This window comes from Tetrao urogallus (genome assembly GCF_951394365.1).
Source record: "Tetrao urogallus genome assembly, chromosome: Z".
In the NCBI taxonomy this organism is placed as follows: Eukaryota; Metazoa; Chordata; class Aves; order Galliformes; family Phasianidae; genus Tetrao; species Tetrao urogallus.
Window position 1 is genome coordinate 63,212,074 of NC_136816.1, and position 26,692 is coordinate 63,238,765.

Sequence of the window (26,692 nt, forward strand, 5' to 3'; positions counted from 1 at the left end):
AAGGAACTTTGTGTAGAGTTGTGTTTTCCATATGTGTGAATCCTAAAATTATCTTTGAAATACCTTTCTGAAAAAGTGTGCACTGGGGAGTGGTCGGGACTGTGAAAAAGGTTTGCTTGCCAGTCAGAGAAAAGAACAGTGGTAACACACCTGGTATCATCACTGAAAAAGAAAAATAGATGGAACACACAGTAGCGTTTGCGTGGTGGCAGCTCTAGAATTTAAAGAGGTTTTTTTGTTCTTTTTTCTTTTTGCAATTTTAGAACTAACCAGCTTCTTAGAAGATGATGTTTATTCCTACTTGAAGCTGCCATTTGGGAAACAGAAGAAGAATGTGGACGAATCCAAACCTCTGCTGTCTTTTAGCGCTAGCTATTTCATGTTTAACAAGCTTAGTGCATAGTCGAGACATAGGTGAGTATGTTGTTATGTAATTCACTAGTTACCTTTTTTCTGTTTCTACTGACACCACTTAATTATGGTGCCTTCCTACATTATGAATGTTCAGGAATTGCCACCAGTGTGATCCCACACCACCCTCGAGATGGAAACACCACCAGACCTGGTCTCTATATTCCAGCAGCCGTTGATGTCTTGTTAATCAGCATAAAGCTGGGTTTTAAATTCTCCATAATGCAGCTGTGGTGGCCTGCATGTGTAGTTGATGTAAATGTCTGCTTTGAGGCCATTCTGCTGTATATGTCAGCTGTCTGTGACAGTTCACACATTATCATTAATTGCCCATCTATCATTAATTGTCCTCCATGTGGGACAATGGAGGAAAACAAAAACACATTAAGTTTATCATCACTGCTTGTGGTTTTGCCATTGGCCCAAAGCCTGCTTATTAGGCCAGGCTAGGAATGGGTTTTGTGGAGACAACTGCTTGCCTAGTGCACAAATATAAACCCAGATTTTGCGTACCTCCAGAAATCCTTCAGTCCGTGGTTGCCTATAATCAGGTGCACTCAAAAGTCATGCAGTGGTTTTAAAATACTGTCCAGAAATATGTACAGTAAATATGTAAACATAATGCCTACAGGTATGAGCCATAGTAGTTGTTTTACAGCTGGCCATTTATGACCTACCATTTTTTTTGTAAATGACAAAAATTTGTCATTTACAAAATTTTTGTGACTGTAGTTCTTATACAATTTCAGGTTCTCAAGGGGACCCCCAGAATTTAAAATGTGTCACGCACAATTTACGTAAAATGGTCTGTACTTGGGATATCTCATCTAAAAGAAGACATGGACAAACTGAGTTTTGTTATACTACAGAGTAAGTCCTCCGTTACCTACTTGACTGCAAACTGCTGAACTGTGATTAAAGTATAGTTATACCTCAGTCTCTGCCTGTGAAATCCATAATGCTTTTTTTCCCCCTGAGTCTGTCTGCCGGTTGTCCTCCATTGGTGCTCTCCACAGGCACTCAGGCAATGGCAGGGTTTCTGATGAAGTTGTTTTCTTTGACGCTAACAGTTCTCCTGCCAAAATCTCCTCCTTGATCTCTTCAAAGAGCTGGAAGATGCTCTCTTTTACTCAGAGTTCTCTGTGTGTCTGCCTAGTCCTTACTCAGTTTTCATAAGGGACGTCTTCATACCAGGTTTAGTCCAAAAGGAAATGATAGTTGGAAGAAGCAGATCCCGATATTATGCGCCGACGAGGTAGAATACATAAATGTCAAGATTTACATGTGGAAAAAACATTAAAAATCTCTAAGTGGCTATCTTATAACCTATTTAAATTTTAAGCTGTTTGGAGAGCGTTTTATCAGAGTGTATGAAAATGAGTCCACATATCCAGTAGCCTTTCTGAAGTGAATGCAAGTGAAAAATTTCAAAAAAACATGAAGAAAATAAAATCTTCAGTATGTTTTTCACTCATGAAAATGCATGTGCAATTCCCCATGCTGCTGACTTGCCAAATACTTATCATGTGCTAGGACTGAGTTCAAATCATTTTTGTATCTTGATTCTTCTCCCAGTCCAGACATTTGCGCTCTTTTTTTCCTGTTACTTCTGCAGGCAGCCCAAACTTTTCCTTGGGGTCTCAGGGCTTGGCTGCACATCTTCCACCTACATGCTTGATTTCTTTGTTTAGTTATTATTCCTGCATTGCCAGCTATTATTTCTATACAAAAATTGCATATATGTGATATTTTGGCCAGAGATTAGGAGTGCAAAGTTCACAAGGTACTCTGAACAACAACAACCTTGTAGCTGCTTCTGTTTTTCCTTAGCAAAGCAGATCAAGGTTGGGTCCCAAAGCAGAAAATGATGGCTGAGCTTCATGCAGACCTCCCAGAGGGAAAAAAATTTTGTTTTTCATTTTCTCAAACATCCTCTAATGATATTTCAGTACATAATAGGAATAGCCTTTATGAGCACTCAGGTCTCAACTGGCTTTCACTAGTTCAGAGTCTTTTGTGTGAATCAGAAAAGTTCAACCCAAGCTCTTGACTCCAGCAGATAGGAGTTCCAGGGTCCTGTTCCAGTTCATAAATGAGTAATAATCTCTCAGCAGGAAGTCTGGCATTGTTCTCAGCATTTTCCTTCCTCCTATCATTGCCTCAAGAGGAAGATTTGGATTTTTTCAAACTTTTTTTCCTTTCTTGTTGCATATCAATGATTATGAGCAAAGGGACTTGACCCATGCATTGTTGTTTTATGTATGTATCTATGACCTTTAGACAAAGGCCAGATCACATTGTGCTGAGCACTGCATACTGTGTGCAGACTGCATTTCCATCTGGAATCTTAGTAGTTCTCTCCCCTGCACTCTGTTCTTCCCCTGCTAGCTGATTTTGTTTTCAGGTGGGTGAACATACTGTTTGCATCCACATGTCATCTCTCTGGAAAGAAATTGAGAGAGATGGAGTCAGGAAATGTAAGGAAAAAACTGTAGAGTTTTTCTTTTTTTTTTTAAATTGTTTTGAAATACTGATTTGTCGCAACTATAGGTTTTAGAAAAGTATCTCGTGGTTAAAAAGTCATTTTTTCACTTTGAAGTGTTCTCTTAACTGGATGGCCACATTATACAACTAGTGCATGGTCTACCACTTTGATTAAAGTGGCTTGAGGGAAGAGGACTGCCTATTAATCTGCTGCCAGCCAAGTCCTGCAGCTCTTCACAAAGACGTATTTGATATGGAGTTCTGTTTGCTACATTTCAGAGAATCTGTGTTTTGTTAGTATCCTAGAGATATGACTTAGCTTGCCTTAACTTCCTATCAGCTGAAATACCTGCTTAAACCTCTCTGTCTTTTCAGTGACGTCATTCCAAAGTGTTTTAAAACTAAGGAGAAAAAAGTTGAGATTCCAGTCCCAGAGAGCTCCACCACGATGAAAATAACCACATACAGCATTTCTGGAACAGCCTTTGCTACTAGACGCTTTGAAATTCACAAGAAAAACATCTGTAAGTGTCGGGTTTCAGACCTAACATATCTGAAATGCTGTTAAGTGTATATGCCTGCATTTTTGTTTGCCAGTATTCCTGTATATAGAATGTTAATGAATCCACATGAATCTGGCCATACATAGTGTGTTGTTATTTCTCCTCAGAGGAAAAAAAATCCTGAACCCCCTCATCACAGAGAATTCAAGGACAGAATGTGAGGAGGAAACAAAGCCCAATGTTGTTAGATCCTTCTAATCGCTCCATGTTCTTGTTTTCTTTGCTGCATATTAGAAAGGATTTGTGGAATAGTTACTAGTGTACATTCTGAAGTACCTACATGGAGCATAAAGTGCATTTGCTTAGACTTGAGTGGGAGAAGGCAGATTAAAATTCCTAGTGCCAGTTCTCCCTTCTTAAATGTTGAACCACTGCAGAACTAAGTTGTGTATTCCTGCAACTAGGCAATATTTTAAGATCAGTTATATCAATTTTCATGACAGTCAAAACAGTTATATCAATTCATGACAAACTCATATTTTCTTAATACATGCTGAATTTGTCCATTCTGTTTAAATTCATGTGAAACTCAGCAAAGACATCTATGCTTAACACCTTTAGTGCATCCTATTGGATGCGGTATCATAGTTTAGTAAAACAGACTTTTTCCTACTTCCTTTCTCCCAAAGGTGGAAGAAAGCAAGAAAGTATCTGCAGGTTGAGGCAGTGGAGCCCTACACTAAATTGCTTCCTACCTTGATAATAATACTGTGGCTTGCTTGGCTCTGAGGAATTTCACTGAACTTGGTGTCCAGTGTTCAAAAGGAGATCCCCTTATCTCATTCAATATGTATGCCCACAGCCTCTCTCCCTAGAGTTTCAAGTGCATGTTCTTCCAGGTTCTCTGTAGCTGTATTGAAATTATGACAGTCACCCAAAACCACTGCCATGTAATCTGCTCCAGTAGTTTTAGCCATTGACATTATGTTGTGTATTTCCAACTCTGATTGCTATCAGTCAGGTTCCAGGCGTTTCTTACAGAAACAGAACTTGAACTAGTCAACAGCTAATTTTTCCTTCAGCTTATATTTTCTGGTTCTTCACTTCCAGCAGCAACTTCACTGATCATCCCAGCTCCTCAGCTGTGAATCGAAGATAGGCATTGGCAATCTGATGCACTTACTCATAATTTAGTCTTTGGTTCTGGCTAGAGCTGCTAGGAAATGCGAACAAAACAGAACTGAAAAATATGTGGGGAATGGATTCCCACAATGTGGTTCCCCAGCATGTGTCTGACTCCAGTCAGGAGGACCCATTCACGCTTCACAAGACATCCTGGCCAGTGTGTTAATCATTCTGAACATGTTGCAAGCTCTCAGTCTTGGCCAGTACCCAAGTTGCATTTTGAAAACCAGATTTATCCTACACCAGGGCCAATACCATCTGAACTGCTGTAACCCTTGCCTCTCAGCCTCTTGCTTCACCACTGTCCTTTTGTAGAAGATACGCTTCTGTTTAATCTCCTTGTCATGTCTCCATCACGATGTCATGTCTTCCCTATTTCTTGTATCTTAAAATCATATTCCTCATGATCCTCTCCAGAGCCTCATGTGAGCTTCTTCCATGCTGTGCTTCTGCTCTCCTATCTCTCTGCTCCCACTTTTGTTGAGTCACCTCTTTTCTGCTTGTCTCTAAAACCTTTTTCTTTTTTTGGTGGATTTTACATCCTTCTTTCTTCTTGTATTCTTATGTACACTTCAATTCTGTAGTACACACTGTGGCGTGGAGTGAAAGTTGTCTGCCTGCCTTGCTACACATCAGGAAGGGTCAATTCATGATCACTGAATTTCATGTCTGCAAGAAGCTGCTACCTGGTGACTCATTGGCACCTGTGCTGTCCTCAGCACTTTTCTGCTCAAGTAATGACAAAGCACATCTTGTTCTAATCACAGAGGTTGAGTTATATGTTTGTATGGCTACTAGCCAGTTCAGAGCAGAAATGTGTCTGTTAAACACCTGTAGGGCTGGTGTTGCTGACTAATAATTCCAATATGTTTTTTTTTTTTTTCCTGCCCTCTCTTTCAAGCATTTGTTCCACTCGCTCCACGTATTCTTAGTTTAACACCTGACTTTCCAACTTCCACGTTAACTCTGAAGTGGAGTGATAATGGATCAGCCTTCCCATATGGAGTGGACGCTTCTTGGGAGATTGAGATACTCCGTAAGGAAACAATGGAAGATGTCACACGAGTAAGTTCTTTTCATCCTGAAAAATAAATGTGCAGATTATGTCTCCAGTGTTGTATTAGGTCAGCTGAATTAATCAGTAGGTATCTTGAGGTCACGGTACCTTCTAAATTTAACCAGAGTTTAGGAAACGACATCCCCAGTTTTTCTAACCTTATTTGTAATTCCATTACATTTGTTTTTTAGAAAAGGAAAAAAGATAAAATATGTATTCTCAGGCTAAAATTTACAAGAAATTCATGCTGAAAAAGTTGGGACATGGAGTAGGCCCTGAATACTGGTATACAATATATACCTTTTGAAATGCACAGCAAGCTGTCTACTCTCCCTCAAATGTGTGCCCTCTGGTATTTCTGGCTGGTGGGCTGTTTAGTGTCTTAGATTCTTATCCAAGTGAATTCATAAGGCAGTTGAAAGTTAAATGAAACACTGTGACCATCCATTGTGAGTTTATTATTAACCTCACTCACTTTCCCATTTGGTTAACAGCTGTAAGATTATATGTCTTTGCTAACAACCATTCATGATCTTTTTGTTTTTTGGGGGAAAAACTTTGTAGGAATTTTACAATTCAAAACTGACCCATGAAGACATCATTCATTCTTGGAACTGGAAATCAGACATACCTTTGGAGTGTACATCGCATTATGCAAGGATTCGCCGTTATATTAATATAACACAATTTGATGGCAACAAGGATTGGAGTGACTGGAGCCCAGTAGAAGTAGTTCCTGGTATGTATGTTCCATTAGTACCACAGGGACTTTAAGTACTTTATGAAAACTAAGGCAAAGTCAGAGGAAAAGATTTAAGGTTGTGATGACTCAACGCTTTTTTGGAGGTATAATAGAGAAATGTTTAATGAAATAATGAAACCTCGTAAGCATTGATTTGGGTGCACTGGCTTACTCCTGAGTTAAGTTTTAGTTGACTGGCAGCATATTTATAGCAAATTGTTTTTGTTTTTTTTTTTTCCTTTTTTATTTTTCATTTTTGTTTTTTCCTTCTCTGATAGGAAAAGATACTGAGCCCAGTGGAAGTGGACTTTTTCCTCAGGACACTGTGGTGGCAGTGGGTTCAAATGTGACATTTTGTTGTGTCCATGAAGAAGGACGGCAGGTACAACGGATGTCATATGGAGCAAAAGATTACCCACTAATACGTCTGAGCAGTCGGAGCAGTGCAATCAGAGTGCTAAATGCCAGTGCTTCAGATGCCAGTGGGACAAATATAGTGTGCAGAATGTCTGAAAATGGGATGGATGGAACTGTCTTGTTTGTGGGATGTATGTATAATTATGTTTACTAACCTTGAGGAAATGCTCTTGAGACTTTTGGGTCTGCTAGAAAACATGCTGTTGTGTCTTTCTTGCTCTTCCTTAGCTTTTGGCTTGTGAGGAAAAACTGGGATTTTACTCATATGATTAATTTCATTATGGAAACTCCAACACATGGAGAAGACACAAGGGCTGAGAGGGTGAGGGGTGGTGGGTACCCAGTGACTTCCTGTGAGAGTCTCCTAGAACCAGTCCCATTGCATCTTTGCTTCTGGACCTCTATTCCTGAGGCAGTTCTTCCTAATCTGGAGTACTTAGTAGTTTATCAGCATTCAAAGATTTATCCTCATTTTCTATCACTTTTGACAAACATGTGTTTCAGTTTTGTTCCTAATAAAGGTAAGAGTAAGAGGAAGAATTGTAAATGAAGACTAATTTACCAACCAAACAAAAGCAATAAAACAGTTATGCTTGAAGCAACAGCAGATGCTCATCCAGAGCAGTAACTTCCTGGGAGCTAATTACAGTGAGGGAATTTGGCTGACAGTTCATTTTCCTTGGGAAATCTTCTAAATATTCTTTTAATATTTTTTTTAAAGATGCACCATGTATCTTTTCTATGTATTTTTGCCAGCCTCAGAAATCTTTTCCAGATGCAGCTACCTTTTGAAATTATCTGTTTCTTCTTCCTGTTAATTAATAAACCTCAGAGTTTTATGTGCTTTCACCACAATGGTTATGAGAGTTGCCATCTTCTAACAGCTCGAGTTTTCCATTGTAAGCACCCATCTTGGAATTTAGAATCCTTGGAACTGAGGAACTCATTTTGAAAGTGTGTTCTAATTCCAACATCTAATTCCAACATGTCTTTCGAAAATCTGTCTTCTTGCATATTCCGTGTTAGAAAATGCAAAACAGCCTTCTCAGTGAGGTGCAGTTTTTATGTTATCTGTGCTCTGCTGGCTTTTGTGGAAGAGCCTTCCACATAAATAATCAGTGCTCAGTGAATGAAGACTATGATGATCTAGGATTATTTCATACAGTACTTTCTGAAGAGCGAGGCTGTAGTGAAGTCTGTGTCCTTCCAGTGTTTCTTGTACTTGCCAGTGTAGCTGCTTAGTGGGAAATAAGACTTGCCAGAATACCGTTCCTGATGAGGTAGATTTGGAGAAAAGAAAGTAGAGGAAATGAATGTATATCCACACCATTTTAGTTAAGGCTAGACCTGGCAAACTAAATGTTAACTCTTCTTTTCCTTTTACTCTTAGTCTAAACTAACCCTTGCCACTGTTGTCTCATGTTAATTTCCTTCTATATGGCAGCTACATGGATACTACTGCAGTACAATTTGGGGAAAAGTGTATGAGAATTGAAGTAAGACTATGCATAGTGTTGCATCAGCCTGGTTACCCTGTCTGTTGGCAGTACTGTCCATCTTCTCCAAAAAGGCAGTCAACAGTGGTGTAGTGTGAGAGAGAAAAACACGCTTCAAAAGGAGAGGATGGGTGCTTTCAAAGCAACAGTGAAAAGAATGAGGGAATCATGGTTTGCTTAAGTTTTCAAATTCAGGATCAAAATCTTGCCAAGGGGAACATCTCTTTGACATGACTTGCTTGGAGAATGCAAAGCAGTCATGGAGCTGGCATGTGAAAAATTCCTAAATTGTTTCATTGTTAAACTGAGATTCACAGACTTTTAGTGAAGCACTTCCAAGTCAGAACCGAGCTTGTGAACGCAGGTTTAATCAACTTACCTACCCCTTAGGAGCCCAGAGTCAAGCGTAAATCAGTTGGCGCTGATAATAATAATTCATTTTATTTGTTCAATTAAGCATGTATCGCAGTTTCACTTATCACACTGGGATGGGAATACTTTGTCTAACTGTTTTGATTTTATTTTATCCTACAGATGGCCCTGATATTCCCGAAGACCTCAGCTGTGAAACATCCAACTTTGTGATAATAAAATGCACCTGGAAACCAGGTAGAGCCAGTGGACTGTACGGAGTACGTGGAACAAAGTACAGTTTAATTGAAAGGTAAAACCGATCAGCATTGTAGAAGTAAAAAGGTAGAACTAGAATACATCCTTTGCTGGCTGCGACTAATTGTTCCACGCCGCCTTATATGACATAGTCTTCACTGTTCGGAGCCTGAAATATTTTGTTGAAGTTGGAACTGAACTCTAAAAATAAAATTACAGGAACCTCATTTTGAAAATTGCAATGAGAATTGGAGATGATATTTCCAAAGACTTACGCTGTTCTGGACGAATGACAAAATAAAGGGCTTATTCTGTCAGACTACTGCCAACATGATATAGCTCTGGTCTTGGGTATTACCAACCTGCTTTTGATTTATAAATGGCTGGGACTAATGGATGTATTGTGGGCAATGGACTAGTGGATGTATCCTGGGCAACAAATCTTAATTTAAGTTTGGCAGGGCTGGTAGAAAGATGTTATGTATGTTACATTTCCTTAGCTCAGAAAGCAATCAAGATCATACTTCCAATGCAGATGTCTGCTGATCTGAACAAAGATACTCCAAATAAGAGATTTAGTTGTGACTTGTGAGGTAGTTTTACAGGACATACCTGTTTTCCAGGCTTTTGAGAAGTGGGAAGATAGAAATGTTATGCTAGTGAAAGAGAGGAGTTTCATGTGAGAACAGGGCAAGTCATAACTGATGCCACTTTAACTTGTACTGTGGTGTTAGATATGCCTCTGCAGTCAACTAATTCTGTAAGCTCTGTGTTTTAATGAACACATTATTCTTTACTGTGTTTTTAATCTAGACTTCTGACTGTTGCTGTAAGTTACCTTATTCAAAAATAATATTGTTCCCCCACCCTTTCTTACTTTGTAGTATATCTGGTAAAAATGTTTCCTGTGATGTAAATGAAATGAAGAAAGAGCGTGTTTGTGGCTTTCCAGTTCTGGCTGATCAGAAAACCTACAGTTTTGTATTAGGAGTTTCCAATCCTATTGGACAAACAGAGGCATCACTTTTGGTTGACTTAAATCGGAGAGGTAAGTCTTGAGAGTTATGAAGGCAATTAGATATGTTTATTATACACTAAAGGTTTGTTTGGAGTTTGGAAGAGCACTGACATGGTATGCTATTGTTTGTGATTGTTTTGCTTTGTTGTCACAAGTTTTTTGACTCATTTTGTGATTTGAACTTAAGAAAGCTTAGCACATGTCCTGAGGTAAAGATAGGGTGTGCAGGGAGATGTCTGTACTGTATGTACTCTACAGCAGTACTGCTGGACTGTATACGCTGCTGTATGGATAAATGCTGCTTGTGATCTAATAATAAGCAGCTGCTGCTTATGTGTTGCTTCATATTCTATTCCAAATCAGCAATTAAAATTTAGTTGTAACTAAGAACTGCAATGGCAAAACATATCTGACCCAGGTGGTGACCTTCTATGATGGGCCAGTGGCTTCAGTGGGCAAAGAAGGGGCAACTGATGTCATCTACCTGGACTTGTGCAAGGCCTTTGACATGGTCCTGCATGTATCCTTATCTCTAAGGTGAGAGGTATGGATTCAAAGGCTGGACTACTTGGTGAATATATAATTGGTTGGATGTTTGCAGCCAATGTCCGTATAGTCGGGTGAAAACTGGCCACGAGTGGTGTCCTCCAGAGATCCATCTTGGGACCTATATTCTTTAATATCTTCATCAATGACATAAATGATGGGATTGAGTGCACTCTTGTCAAGTTGCAGATGGTATCAAGCTGTATGGAGCAGCTGACACAACAGAAGGAAGGGAAGCTGTCCAGAGGGTTCTGGACAGAATCGAAAAGTGGGCCCATAAGAACTTCAGCAAGGAAAAGGGCAAGGTTTTGCACTTGGGTCGGGGCAGTCCTGGATATGTCTACAGGCTGGGAGAAGAGCTCATTGGGAACAGCTCTGTGGAGAAGGACTTAGGGGTTCTGATGGATGAAAAACTGAACATGAGCCAGCACTATGCACTTGTATCTCTGAACAGTAATGTTCAGTAACAGTAATGTTAGGGCTGCATCAAAAGAGGGGTGGCTGGCAGGGTGAAGGAAATGTTCTGCCTTTATAGAGCCCCATCTGGAGTACTGTGTCCAGGTCTGGGGCCCCCAATGCAAGAAGGATGCAAAGCAGTTGGAGCGGGTCCAGAGGAGGCCACAAAGATGATGGAGGGGCTGGAGCACCTCTCCTATGAAAAGAGGTTGAGCAACCAGGGCTTGTTTAGTTTGGTGAAGAAGAACGTTTTGGGGAGACTTTATTGCAGCCTTCCAGTACTTGAAGAGAGCTCATAAGTATGAGGGAGGCTGACTTTTTACACAGTCTATTAGTGATAAGATGAGGGTAAATGGCTTTAAACTGAAAGAAGGGAGACTTAAGTTAGATGTTAGGAAGGAATTCGTTATTTGGAGGGTGGTGAGGCAGTGGCACAGTTTGCCCAGAGAAACTGTGGATGCCCCATCCCTAAAGGCATTCAAGGACAGGTTGGATGGGATCCCAGGCAGCTTGATCTGATGGCTGGCAACCCTATCCACTGCAGGGGGTTGCATCTTGGTGATCTTTAATGTTCCTTTCAGCCTAGGCCATTCTGTGATTCTTTACTTCAGTGTCTGCTTAAAGGGCAAAATACTGTACAGGCTCACACTGGCAGCATTTGGAGCATAAAAAGGCAGTGCTGAAAGGAACTAGCAAGGGTATTACTTACTGTTTATAATAAGGACGTACCTGTGATCATCTGCTGTTATGAACTTATTTCATTGCACTCATGTTTTAAAGCGAAGATGATGACCTTTGTCATGCTGACTCTCTTCCCTGTCCTTTTCCATGCAGCCACACACAGCTGTGGATTCAGAGTTTCTAGGGCTTATAGCTTTCAGCCATTCACTCTGTAAAACTCAGTTTGTAGTTAAAGATAGCTCATCTTATTTATTTATTTATTTATTTATTTATTTATTTATTTATTTATTTATTTTCATCTCCTAATGACAAGTAGCCTGAGACTAGAACTGTAGGAATACATAGGTAGGTCACTTTGGTATAACTTAACTTCTGTTAATGATAAACTGTCAGTATGACTGCTGTTCTGTATTTGTTTCCTTTCCTTTTTTTTTACTCACTGTACACTTAGTTCCCAATGTAGAGCACATATTTTCTCAAGGGCAACTGGAGCATTTCCAACAGTGGAGATTGATTTTCTCCAACAGCTCTGAGAAGTAGTATTGAATAGTCCACAAATGCTTCATGAAGGGAGCTTTGGACAGGGGGAGGTAAAGAGGTCTGAATATTTTAAGTTCTAACTTGCCAGGTTCCCATGATTGGGTGAATTTCATGTGTCCTTACAGTCCTCTGAAATAGCCCATGTTTCACTGTTTCGGTAAAATAGCTAGCGATGAAATGTTTTTCTGCATCTCCAACCCCTTATTATGTATGCCAGCGGAACTCAGCATAAGTAAATCTGCTTCCATGTTTAATAACTGAGAAGTGCATCAGGAGCAAGGCTGTTTTATAGGTGCCTCTTAAGCCCTATTTGGGTATTATTTATTCTTCTTATTCTCTTCAATCTTTCAAAACGTAATTTTTTAAAACTGAAATTAATGCTTTTTTTTTTTTTTCTTAGAATAAAAGTTTTTTCTTTAATTTTTAAGTTAATCCAGAAACTCCAGAAAAGTTAACTGTTTATGGGAACAGCTCCACAAGCGTCCGTCTGCGTTGGTTTATAAATGGCAGCTTTGCTGAGATCAGGCTTCTGTGTCAAATTGAAATCCGCAGTGGCCATTCTGAGCAAAAACTGGTAAGTGTTATTTTCAGTGGATTTTTTTGGTTCAAATGCTTATCTTTTTTCATATCTTCATTCTGATCATCTTAATGCAGGAATGGCTAAGAGCTCATTTAGCACAATTAGATAAAATTCTACTCATTTTCATTGTTGCCTGCTGTTCCTTATTTTGCTTGTTTTTAAGTAGCTTAGGGGAAGTTTCAGTGTAGCTACAGTATTATTTGGCACTTCAAGCCCACTCTTTGAGTAGCAGTCCTTGTAGTCTGTCCTTTGTGCTGCAAATTGTACTAATGCACATTCTTTCCACGGTTTGCTTCTGCCCCACAGACTTCCACAGTGATTGTTTCTGATTGCCTTTAGTAATCTGTAGTTGATTTTCTTTTTTCCATCCTTTTTCCTTAGAGAACATTTTATTTGCTTGCTGTTAGCAATTGGCATGTGTATGACTGTAATACAGAGTTACTAAACCTGCTCTTATGTCACTAGAGCAGAGGCAGGATAGGGAGACATTCTCCCACTGGCACATCAGAACGTAATCCTTGGTGAAGACCTCTGCAACTGGAGAGGAGGTGGTGGTTTTTGGGTGGCGTTCAGATTTCCAGCATTCAGGCTGGAATTCTAGCTGCTGCCCAGCATTGGTGTTCTGTCACTGATTGGAGCTGCGTATTTATTCTGCTGACTGTCAAATGAGCTTAAGGCACTAATTTAGACACCAGCATCAGATACCAAGCGTAGGTGGTGGAAATATATCCCCTTCTTACTGCCTAAAGTAGTGTGTGGGTGATCTGTATCAGTGGGGAAGCCTAATGGCTGCCTGTTCAGTTGGCCTCAGGTTTACCTCCAAGTTCTGTGATTGCTCATTGCTGGAGCATCTCTGAGCAGCTCAGGTGGACAGATGGTTAATTACCCAGACTTGGTGTAAAGAACCTGAATACGTGAGCACGGAAACCTCACAGACTGATTTTTATCAGTGCTGGTTCCTCAGGAAGTTTCTAGCAGGAGTATTCTCTTACACAATTACATTTAGTAGCATAGCCTTGTACAAAGTCACTCAAGTCACAGAAGTGAAGCAGTTGACAGTGAACACACTAATTTTATGTGTGTTCTCTAAAATAATAGGGTAGTAATAAATACATGCTCATTTCTAAAACAATTTTGAAGCATTTACAGACTGTGGAAGCCTTAAGATTGTCTATATTCTCTGTAGTAATATGTTTAGTAGTACTCAAATACTAAGTATTGCAGAGAAAATCAGTTCAGATGCCTTGGGAATTATCAGAGGAATTAACTTGCTTTTAGATGTAAATAAAAGCTCTAACCAATGAGCTGTATTGGATTTTGGTGTTGTGGTTACAGATACCCTCACCCACAGTTGCTTGCATTTTCTGCTTCCAGCAGTAACTGCTTCTGCTGCAGTCAGGAGTGGAAACAAATATCTGAGCATTACCCACCCCCAGCTCAGCTTAAAATGCCAAAAAGTAGTTTTGCACAGTTGTCTAGCCTGAATTACACTGTTTGAAGCCTGGAGAACATAATTGCTTGTGAATGCTGCTACCAGGTCAGTAATCAGGGGCAGTGGAGGATGATAAAGTTATACACTGCCACAGCAGTTTGCTTCACTGCACCTGTATCAGTGCTCTCCCTTACAGATACTTTGAAACACAATGCACAACTTGGTAGAAGCTCTTAAGCATTGTCACATTGTCTTTGGTTGCTTAATAAAAAAGCTCAAAGAGTTCTCTGTAATAAAAAAGTAGCTGTGAAATTGCTATGGGTATTTATATGGCATTTTGAGGATGTTTTCAGAAGCTTTTCCATCCGTATGAGAGATTGTTGTCATTTTTATATTTTTCAAGTTGTCGTTTGGCTTTAGAAATGCACAATTAGTTGCAGCTTGAAGTCACTGAGAGTCCAGTTTTGGCAGCTGTGATGCACATGTGTTATAATTAGATTCAGTAAAGCGCATTCCCATGCCTGGGTTTTGTGTTGTTTTTTTTTAAGTGGTTGTGAAACAGAAATACTCTATAGACTTGTACCATTTTAATAACAGGAGAGACTAGTGCTGGAGTAAGAACTGTGAACAGAAGTCATTCGGGTTTTAGTTGGATACTGTCTTTTGAAGGGAAAACGTCTGTCTGGTATGGATGCTGCGTGATAAGCTTTTTCTCAGATGGACTGTCTTTAGCATGCCTTTGTGAATGTGTCTTAGGAGTAAGTCCTTTGTCTGCCCAGTCTGCTGTGCACAGTCATGATGGGAGTTCAGATTATGAATACCAGAGACGAAGCCTTGGTGGAACTTGTGAGCTAACGTTTCACTGCTCATAGGAGAGGGGGGGAGCTAAAGAGGGTTGGTGGAAGCAGCAGCCTGCTTTTGCCTGCAGAGCTTATTCTCTTGAAAGCTCACACTTCTAGGGAATAATTGCAGCAGACAGAGTGTATGTCATATTTTTGTGCCACGTACGACTTCATTTTGACAGACCTCTGAATTCTTTTCCTTTTCTAGCATGACTGCATAGGAAATATTTTTCAATATATATTTTTTTAATACTCTCCAAGCATAGTCACATTCTCACACTGTTTCTTTGTATACTCCTTCTCTCCTTGGGAAGGCTGCCTTCTGTGAGACAAGCAACAGCTATCTAGGATTTGGCTGTAGCATTTTTCCAGTCTATATGGGAGAAAACACCACCTTTTTTAGGTGTTGACTTTCAGCAAATTATATATATATGTATTTTTATATAGCAAGTAAAATTCTATCAATGTTTAACAGCACAATGTCTCCATGCCTGGTGGGAAGTTCTCAACCTACACAGCTCAGCTGAATGCATTGCACCCATACACCAAATACCGGTTCAGGGTGCGCTGTTCAGCTGCTGACCACTTCTGGAGATGGAGTGACTGGAGTGGGACAGAGGAACACACAACATTGGAAGCCCGTAAGTTTATCTGTTTCTTTGATGATAAAGAGTGAACTTGTGAAGCTGTGTGCTTTTTAAATTCGCTGTCTAAAAAGCTAACTTTTTGATAGACAATAAATTGTGTATAGTGCAACTTGGAAAAAAAATCTCTTTCTTTATCTTAGCTCCTGCCAGAGGACCAGATATCTGGAGAGAGAGAAGTCCTTCTGGAAAAAGCCTAAGAATCTTCTGGAAGGTAGATAGGAAACCTAACGTTATAACATATGGTGTAATTTAAGCGTGAAAATCCATTTTCCTACAGATTTATAAATGAATGAAGTTGATAGTCAATAAATCAGATTGTTTTTCTTATCATTTTATAGAACCATCCATGGAAAAAATATTTTTCCCCAAATGGAAATTTACTGAAGTTGTATTTAAAACGTACAGTGAGAAGCATTTCACTTAATTAAATTTTTAGTAAATCCCAGGTAGAAATGAAAACCTTAGAAACCTTTGTATTAACTTCCAAATTTACACTTGAGTTACTAAATTTTCTGCCTTTCCTGTGCATTCCTCAGACAAGACTGGGATGCTAGAATCATATTATCCTATGTCTTCTTTAACTTTCTTCCTCCTTATTTTTTTGCAATGTTTTCTTTGTCTGTTCATAGCCCTTATCCCTTTCTGAAGCCAATGGAAAAATTGTGTCTCATGAAGTGTCCTGCTACCTGCTAGAGGAATCACTGGAGTATAAAGAAGTCACGGAGCCCTCAAACAGTACTGAGATAAAACTTGGAAGAAATGACTGTGTAATTAGTGTTGTAGCCAAAAATCATGCAGGCTCATCTCCTCCTTCAAGGATAACAAGCGTGGAACTTCCAAGTGGTGAGTGCTCCCAGCGGAGAGCTTAGCACCTTTATACCTTGGGGAATGTGTTGGCAAGTTTGATGATTGAAAAATGAGATGAAACACGCTTTGCTTGTTTGCATTTTGATTTTGTTTCTTTTTCCCATGCAATTCCACTGCATGGGGGAGGTAAAAAAAAAAAAAAAGCTGCTTTGCTCTTAGGGTAGTGTCTTTCCAATTAATTATGCTCTCTACAAAAAAGGATGATAGTGTACAGCCTCTCTCACTATTGCTTTTCTGGAGACCTCCCAGGAGCAGCAAACATGAAGCTTCAATGCATTAGCATGGTTCTCTGATGTTTAAGGAGCACAGTTTATTTCTGTGCATTCTTTTTGAGATACCGAGAAGTGTTATGTGCTGAAGAGAATCAGAATAAATGTTTGGAGGTGTTGTGTGCCTTTTTAAGAGAGGGATTGTTGGTTCAATGCTCCTGAGCTCTGCAGGAGAATATTAATTGGGCTGTCTGGTAAAATGTTGGCATCCTGGCTGGGAGCTGGGGTTTGTAAAGAAGGTAGGACCTTAACTTCCTAATTAAAATACTGCCACTCTTGCTGTGGACTTTTGTAAAGCAAAATAGCTGAGCCAGATAATGATTTTCTGCTCCTAACCTTGAGCTTGTGGAGCAGATGATATCGTGCGTGGCTGTTGACAGTCCATGCTTCCCTACTTACCAAGAGGAGTGTGATCTGCAAAGACTGAACTTTTGGCTCTTTTAGCTGTTTTTGTGCAAAGGATGTACTGCTTCTCCTTCTCCACTGAGAGTGCAGGTACCACAGGTAACCACAGTCATCCTTCTTCCAACTCTGGCTCTGGTAAGAAAATGCCATCTCCTGCCAGGAAGATGCATGCCTTGAATGAGATCTGCAGTGAGAGAAAAATGCAAAAGGAAATAATAGCTCCTAATGTTTCTTGTGCTTCTCCAAAGCACCAACACCTAAAAATATTTTCTTATTCTGCTTCCTGAAGGGAAAAGTAATTGTAGAGTAGCTAAATGAATAAAAATGCTTTTATAGCTCTCTTCATGCAATACCAGCGCTAGACTCTAGTTGCTGGGGAGGTCGCTGTAATAGATTTGTGGTGTGGGACAGCTGATGGCAGCTGGAGCTTTGCAGTCATTTGTAGCTTTCTCTTGTAATGAGTACTTGGGATGTCTGAGGTTCCCCTCAGTGTTACCCAACTTGCACTCCTTGAAGGTTTGCTCCCAAGCTGGTATAGGAATTGTCTGAGTCACTGACTAGAGTCATGAAAGATGACTCATTTACTGAACTGGATGACATTTCTACCCAAACATCTTTTCTGGCTGCTTCCTGTGTGCAATCTGTAAGTGCTTTCAGTGTCCATAAGAGAGCAGTGGCTCTGAGGCTTGAGATCTGTCGAGGTTTTAAGGAGCCCAAAAACACAAACAAAGGATACTTTGCCTTAATTAATTTGTTGCTGTCTGTGAAAAGTGCTGTTCAGTGTTCAGGATGCATAATCTGGCTGTTACAGACTCTTCTTCTACAGCAGTGCTATAGTGCTTCTCCTGCTGTAGATTGCAGCTATAAATACATCAAAATGAGCAATACTACCCTGGGTGAAACTCTAATCTTCTGGCTCAGGAAATAATATTGAATATGGTGTATTTAAGCATTTTAGAGGGTATGTGCTCACTATAAAAATAGGAAACTTTCATGTCAGTAGGAAAATTAAAGCAGTCTAATTACAAATATGCTCTTCCAGCATCAGAGAAGAGTCATTTCACTGAATGCATAGTACTTTTTGGGAAAAGATATTACAAGACTTCCGGAGTTGATTTGTCTTTGTTTAACCAGATGTGGCTTTTTTTGCCTAGCTAGGAAGCTAGAAAATGGTTGTATACTTAGAGCTAAGCAGTCCTTCATCATTCACAGCATGTCTGTGAGAGTGAAGTTTTCACAACACTGCTTTTTAAAAACTGCCATTGCCCTTCAACCTTCCATGGTTTGTGGATTTAATGACATGAAATAATAGACTCAATAGGGAGCATAAATGAGAATACTGAATAAGGAAAAACTCAAACTCTGAACTTGTTTTTGAAGATCAGTTGTGGGGCTACAGCTGTTGCGATGGCCTTTGGAAAACATCTCTTAGCTCTGCAGGGTCCCATCTGTCACCAGGGAGGGAAGCTGCAGGAATCAGAAGTCATTCTCAGATCTGATTTGTTCAGAGGCATCCAAACCTTTAAAAATCAGAAACAAGCAAACAAAGAAAAAAAAGAACCGAAAGGCATTGCAGGTTTGTTTTGGTTTGTTGTTTCGTTGTGTTTTTTTTTTTTAATTTATTTACCCTTGGTAGCCTCGAATTTCTATGAAGTTCACCAAGGACTCAACTTCCATTGTTGATTCTCAGTGAAAAATAAAGGTCGGGCGAGTGACAGCAAGACACTCTGACAGAAACACAAAGCAAACTGTTAGCTGAAATAACAGCAGGAATTTATAGCTGCAGGCTCCTGCCAAATTGGTGTCAAGTCAGATTTGAACCTGCCATCTGCTGTAAATCCTTACCTTGAAAAAGTGCTTTTTTAGCCAGCCCTGAGCTGCAGTACTTCTCATCATCTTACTTAAGACTTGCTGTGGGATTTGCTGCAGGCTACATCTGATTTCCAGCACTTGAGAAAGCATGGCTGAGTGTGCTGCTTTGAATTTCACAGTACCAGGAGTGCGCTTCTCATTGCTAGAAATCACTGCAGTTTATAAAACCTTTGTGCTGTGGCTGGAAGTCTTTCTTTCAGCTTTGACAGATAAGTGTCTGGTCTCTGATGGATTTTTTTGTTGTCTTTGTTGCAGACAATGTCAAAACAGATCGAGCCGTGGCAATGGGGAATGGAATTTATATTTCTTGGAATTCGTACCCCAACATGACCTGTGGCTATATAGTAAAATGGTGTCATTCATCTGGGTCGGAACCCTGCAGTGTGGACTGGCAGAAATTTCCTTCAAATACAACAGATGCAGTGATAAAATCTGGTAAGTCAGAAATCAGTTGTTGAGTTTTTCTGGTTCAGAGTCTGAGTAGGAAATGAAGTGAGAGCAGTACGATGCTATGGATCAAAGATTGTTGCTCTGTGCTTGTGTATACTGACGAATTTCTCCTTGACATTGCATTTTTTAAAATTTCTTATGCAGCCTTACCAAATCCAAATGATAGTCATCACTAAATTATTATCATCATGCATTTATTAACTATTTTGAAATTACCTTTTCTAGCTACACCCAACAACATCCTGTCACAGTATAACACATAATGGTTAATCTAGCGTTCAGGAGTGTATTTGGATTCTAAACATAAAAGCACTGCTCAGGATGGGGGAAAGACTAATCCATTGTTTTTGTATCAGGCAGATTTTTTTTTTTTTTTTTTTTTTTTTTCTAAAGTGTGACCTCCATCTGTTGGATCACTTTCTGCAATTAAAGTTCCAGGTCTCTAGGTGTTGGTGGGGAGATAGGGAAATGACTTTCAGCTGTTGTGAGACTGGTAGAAGCAGAAAAGACCAAAGAAAGATGTAGGTTTTTTCTCTGCTCCCTATGTATATGTATATTTCCTTTTAGAAGCATTTGCTATATACAAAGCTCCCATTAGAGAAAATAATTTGAAACTGTATACATAAAAAAGTTGAGTGGGTGCAAATTTAGTAGGTGAGCTTTCCTACTTGCAGTGACAGTGCTGTCTTCATGTTATTTTTGTTTGTGCTGGCTAGCTCTTGCTTTTTCTAAGCAGACAATACTATGTCTGTCCTAAATGCACTGCTCAACTCCTGCTCTCTTTCCTGCGATGCTTTTTGAAATGTGCTGTGAGAGTTTCCAGGCTGTGGGGGCTGGGCTCAAGCTGCCACATTTACCTCTGTGTTTGGTCCTTCCAGAAGAGTCTCTCCATCTGGACCTGAATCCACATGACTTCTGTAGTGGTCCACAGAGGCTGCTTGTTTAGGAAAAGATTAATTAAGGTTCAGCTTGAAAATACTGACCTGCAGAAATCACAGGAAGTTGTAAATTATTTATACAAGGTAGTATTAAGCATCTATCAATGACATACAAAGCATACAAAGTTTGACTGTCTGGGTTTTGTAGAGTCATTTCATACCTGGAGTTTCATTGCTGAAGTGTTTCAGAGTCGCTTTTGAGACCTCTCTGAATTTCTTTTGCACTATTGCTGCAGTAAGTCTGTGTATTTCAAAACACGTTTTTGTTTCCAAAGAGGAGTCAGGATCTACATGGCTGCTGTGGGAGGAAAGTAAAGTGATTGTTTCAGTAACTTTAGTTTGTATTTCCTCATGGAAAAAGCAATTTATGCAATTTGAGTAGCTTATTTTGAATCTGTTTGTTTAGAAACAAAATTTTTCCAAGAGCAAGATTTGCTTACTGCTCCAAAACTGTGACTAACAATGTTTGTATCTAATACTGCAGTCTAAGGCTGTCGTTTTTTTAATATACATTTTTGTGAGTATGTGCATTGTGAAAATTAGAAGCATCAGTGTCCATTAGTGAAACCTTCTCACTTACAGTTTTTCTCTTGCAGCTCTGTTCAGACCTGGCGTGAGATACAACTTTTCACTGTATGGCTGCAAATCCAGTGGATATCAGTTACTGAAAAACATAACTGGGTATACAAAAGAGCTGCGTAAGTGTACTTTATCATTCAGGATCTTTGCAAAGTGAGTTTGAACTGTGTCTGCTTTTAGCTTGGTGTTGGCAGAAGATTGACACTGAAATTGTCATACAGTGCTACTGACTTCTGCTTGTTCTCTGTGCGTAATTGTAATATATTTCTTGATCCATTCCAGTTCTCAGCATGCAACAACTCTATATCCTCCAGCTTGTATTGTGGTGTGGGGTTTGCCACCACAGAGCAAAAGTTTGCTTTATAGACAGTGTTCTTCGGTGTTGAAGGCACAGTTACAGTGTGAGCCTCATTGATGTGGTCCCTTCTGCAGGAGACGGGTCAACTTGTCAAGTCAAAGCTTCTGAGAACTGGATTCCTTGGCTACTGTCATAATGAATACCCTGTCATACTGAGTTTTCTCATTTCAGCTTCTTGGGGTGTGGACTAAGGCTGAGCTTACTTGCCTGGGGATGCACTAGTGGCTGAATGCCTTCTACTTCCAGGAGCCTGAATTTGTCGTTGTTCTTTACAGTCACATCTTCTGTGTAGAATGTGACTACAGCTCCCATTTCACTTTGAAGTTTAGCGTGGTTTCTCCTGGAAGATTGTGCTTGGAAAACTGAGCTGCTGAACTGATCTGATCCCTTTGAAAAACTGTTGTTTATTGCATTGCTAAAGCTGAAGGTGAAATCGAGAGAATTTTTCCAGGAACTCATCTTTCATTCATTTGCATTTCTGCAAAAATAAAGAACAGTCTCCCAGAAGGTTTTTCAGTATGCATTCTCAGCAGAATTAGAAACTTCCAAGACAAATAGATAACAGCTTTGGATAATAAAAAACGCATTGGACATTGGAAAATAAGGATATTCATTTTGCTGAAGGTCATAGGTTTATTCTAAACATCAGATTTGCCTTTGGACAGGTAATCATCAAAGATGATGAAATCAAAGATGAAATAGATGCATTCTCAGACGTGAGTTCAGTGCTGATAGATAGTAGCAGATTAGTGTCTGACATCAGACTATGTCCTGTTACATGACCTTATACAACAGATGTTTTCAGTAGCTCTAGGAATTGGAGTAAGGACCTGTGATGCCTGCTAAGGCTGTTCTTTTAAACTGAGATAGGCTTCCATAATAGTAGTGTGAAGTTTGTTTAATTTGAAGACAAGCAATGCAATCACAAAGCTAAAGCCTTTACAAGCTTAATAGTTAATATGTTCTGAATGCAATCTTTCGGCATTTGTTATGTGAAGAAGGGTATGGGTCTGCAAAAACACTACCTGAGAAGAGATTTTTCTCTCAGCTGGTGTTATTAGATACAGTTGCAGTACTTAATATCAAAGAGACCAATGTACTTGTGTCTTTGCAGTGTCACCTGTTCAGTTTTTGAGAGTTAAGGAAAGATGTTCAGGAAAAGCTGAACATGCCAGCCCTGAAATTAAACTGACGCAATGCTTGCATGGATTCAGCATTTAACTCTAGAATATTACTGACTATCTTCTTCTTCCTTAATTCTTCCTGCAGCTCCAAAACGTGCACCAAATTTTACTGTAGAAGAAACTTCTTCAGATTCGATATTGGTAAAGTGGGAAGACATGCCTATTGAAGATTGTCAGGGGTTTTTAGAGGGATATCGGCTTTCCTTCGCAAAAGGTGAAAAAGATTCCTTAAAGCCTAGGCTTTTGGAATCAGGTAAATCTATAGATTATCATTCCCTTGCTCAAGCTTTTTTTTTCTTTTTTTTTCCCACTCATTTTAATTTCATTTTAAAAAAGAAAAGAGATCTTATAGTTCAGTTGCATTAGTCACTGATATTGTTGGTAGTTGGCCCCTGATAAATAACAATGGCATTTGAAATATCAGCTCTTTGTTTGATTAGCATAGTTGTTCTTTAATATAAGGCAAAAGTTGGAGAACACCCAGGTTTGCTGAGGGCATAGAGCTGTACAGTGACTAAGTGTCAGTGAGACACACTGCCCTGTGTACAGATGTCTTAGGTGGAAGAGATGCAGGCAAACTTATGTGACTCTGTAAATTGGGTCCCTACCAGGACCCGTATTGCAAACACACCTCTGTACAGGTCTGTATCGCACTGAATTAAGAGGACAAGCACAAGTGTAAAAAATTCAGCTAAATGCTGTGGTGTTTGCTGCCATACAGTGAAGTGTCATGACCGGTATCTCTGCTTCAGTTTTGCTTAAAACAGAGGTCTCCCTGGGTTTAGTAAGCTGACTTAAAGAAAATCTTGCTGATGCTGAGGATGGCTCTCTGAATTCTTTTTTTTTTCTTTCTTCTAAATGTGCATGCTTTTCTTTCTCCTAAACAAACAGGGAATCCAGAACTTAAAGTTAAGAACATCACTGACTTAACTAAAAAGTCTTTGAAAATACTTGATCTTCAAGGCAAAACGAGTTACCAGCTGGATCTACAAGCCTACACTGCTGGTGGGTTGAGCCCTCCAAACAGCCTCTATGTGGTGACAAAGGAAGACTGTAAGTTGAACATCCCTATGCATTAATGTTAGTTACTCAGGGGCTATCCAGTGTATGTAAAATTGAGGTGTTTTGGTTGTGTTTTTTTTTTCCTGGTTTATTCAGATAGTCTATGCCTATTTTTTATTTATTTAGTGCCTTAAAAAAGAAAAAAACACAAAAAATGATGAAAGTGAGAAAAAAGTCCTTTCTTATTACAGCTACCTTATAATTCAAGCTAATGTATGCAGAAGAAATAATTCACAAACTTTTATTATAGTATGGAGTCTTTTTTAGCAACTTGTTTTTCTCAATTTTCCCATGAAGAATATCTATCTGTTAATACGTGATGGGAAGAAACACACTGGAAATATTTACCCGTTTCAGAATTATAAACAGATGCCTTTCTGCTTTTAATTCAGTTTTATCAATCCCCTGACAGAAACAAACCCTAAAAGATAGTTAGAAAAAGAGATTGACTTTGGGTAAAAAGAATTAAAAAAAAAAGTCATGTGAAAGGAAGATTGAACACTGGGGTGCAACAAAAATACATGAAAAATCGAATGTAAGGCACTGAACATCAACAGAGAAAGGCAGCGGGAATGTATCAGAGAGCAACCCTGGGAATTAGAAACATTGTAAACCGTATAAAAGCCAGTGCAGCTTGTGCAGTGTTGTTTGCCTTTAAGAGCTATTACCAGAGATTTGAAGAGCTCAAGTAACCTGAAAGTGCTGTTCCAGTGCCTACTGAGAACAGACATCGCAGTGGCAGTCAGTCTTGTGTTGCACCTTTGAGATTAAGCAAGCAGAGAGAAATAATCGGCTAATTTCTGTAGCTGTCACTGAATCAACTCTATTTATAGATTGACGTTTGATCTTCCTAAAAAGTTTATGGTATATATTATGAAGTTTATGGTATAGGTCACTGTTTATGGGCCACTGTTAGCTGAGTTTCTGTGTAGGTGAGAGACTCTATTCTGTGGGGCTGTTAGAAAAGGCATAAAGCTTGCTGGAAACTTTGGATATATTTAGTACCTTCTCTTTTTTGTCCCCCAGCTGTAGGACTAATCATTGCAATTCTCATCCCTGTGGCAGTGGTTGTTCTGCTTGGAGTGGTGGCAAGCATCTTTTGCTATAGGAAAAGGGAGTGGTAAATATCTGCATTCAATTCTGAACGTTTTAAAAATATATTTGCTTTAGCACCAGTGTTTTTGATTGTTTGAGTAATTCCTTGTTTTCTGCGAGTGCCCAAATATGTTAGTGGGCTTTTACAGACCTTTGTGTAAAAGAAGTTGGCAAAATAATGTTTTAGAAGGTGAGGAAGAAATTAAGTTGGCAATAAGTGAGAACCAGGGATACAAAAGGGTTTTACAGGAGCCTGTCTCCCAGTGAGCCCTGTTTATTAATCATTTTCCAAAGCATAATTTGTGAGCTATCCACAAACACTCAGATAGACATCCCACCTTCATGTTCTCATAAACATGGCATCACAAGTTCCCTAGTTTAAAAAAAGAAAAGGAAAACAGAATAGTTTACTGCTATTTCCATTAAATACTCAGAGAAAGTACAACATACTGAATCTTTATACCAGATGTCTTCAGTATTCTGAAGTAAACTGAAATGTTCTGACCCCTTCAGTGTATTGGCAATGTGTTTCAGGGCTTGGTAACTTTGGTAAGTTCTGTCTCTCCTCTTTAAAGGATCAAAGAAACATTTTATCCGGAGATCCCAAATCCTGAGAACAGTAAGGCACTGCAGTTTCAGAAGAACATTTGTGAGGTAACCTTGATTTTAAATCTGGCATTTTAAACTTCTAGAAGACACTGTGAGCAAATAAGTTTCTGTAGGCTTTGAGTCTTCTACTCTAGTTGTAAGATAACTCTGTGGCAAAGAGGAACATGGCAAGATGCTGTGTAACTTTTGTCCAACTACATCTGAAACTATAATGTTTATGTAGTTACGAAGTTTGAACTAGGAAAGAGCTGATGCATTTCTGTCCTGCCACACAGTTAGTGAGTCTTAGTAGATGGCTGTGTTACTCCCACATAGTTATTATCTTTGCCATGCTGGTAGGGGAAGTAGAAAGTATGGTAACATATAGTGGGCCCTATAACTGGAACTGAGTGTAACATTTAGATAACCTTCTTGAATGGATTATAAAAAGCTGAGATTTGAGGAAACAGTTCTCAAACACTTACTGCAAGATTTGGAGTCTCTTTAAATTGGCTGAAATAGTTTTAACAAGAAGAGGAAAGTGTGAGGAACCAGAAAATAAAAATCAAAGCATTTATTGATTGACTGATTGATTGATTGATTGATTGTACTAATAGCAATGGAATGAGTGCAAGGCACAAGCCAGCATGCAGGTTTAATTTGGGCAAGCTGTTATTATCAGGGTTTCCAGGTCTTTTAGCTTAGTCTCTGCCTTCTTTTTCTCACTTCAGGGGAATAAGTCACTTAAAACACTGGAAATGAATCCCTGTACCCCAAATAGTGTTGAAGTGGTGGAAACACAGTCTGCAGCTCCCAAAATTGAAGACACTGAGATGATGTCTGCAACAACAGACACCACTGTGCCTGAAGATGGATCTGACTCAGAAACAGAAAACCATGTGGTTGTGTCCTACTGCCCCCCTATCATTGAAGAGGAGATATCAAATCCCCCTATGGATGAACCTGTGGGGTTATCTCAGGTGGTTTACATTGACATCCAGTCAATGTATCAGCCTCAAATTAAACCAGAAGAGGAGTCAGAAATAGATTTAGTGACTACTGCGGGCTATAAGCCACAAATGCAGCTGCCTGTCAGTGCTCTGAAAATAGAAAGTCACTCACCTGCCGAGGAAGAATCAGATAAGACAGCAGGTTACAGACCTCAAGCAAACGCAAATGCCTGGAACATGGACGCTCCAGACTCTCCTGGATCAGTTGAAAGCAACAATGAAAATGCATCTTTTGGGAGCCCATGCTCCATTAATTCCCGACAGTTTCTGCTTCCCCCAAAAGATGACGAAGACTCTCCCAAGCCCAGTAACATGGGGTGGTCCTTCACACACTTTTTTCAAAACAAGCCAAATGATTAACAGTGAGTT

The 26,692-nt window shown here is 39.5% G+C and overlaps 1 protein-coding gene across 1 annotated transcript; it reads left to right on the forward strand.

Annotated features, from left to right (window-relative positions):
- Positions 1-332: 332 nt before the first annotated feature.
- Positions 333-26,683, forward strand: LIFR (LIF receptor subunit alpha; the record flags this gene model as incomplete). Its single annotated transcript, XM_079548069.1, has 19 exons — positions 333-414; positions 1,161-1,281; positions 3,271-3,419; positions 5,485-5,648; positions 6,205-6,379; positions 6,661-6,930; positions 8,830-8,959; positions 9,789-9,952; positions 12,574-12,719; positions 15,475-15,640; positions 15,787-15,857; positions 16,276-16,489; positions 19,315-19,494; positions 21,044-21,145; positions 22,654-22,821; positions 23,460-23,621; positions 24,657-24,750; positions 25,301-25,379; positions 26,045-26,683. 19 exons carry the CDS (start codon positions 333-335, stop codon positions 26,681-26,683), a joined length of 3,276 nt encoding a protein of 1,091 aa, XP_079404195.1.
- Positions 26,684-26,692: the final 9 nt, after the last annotated feature.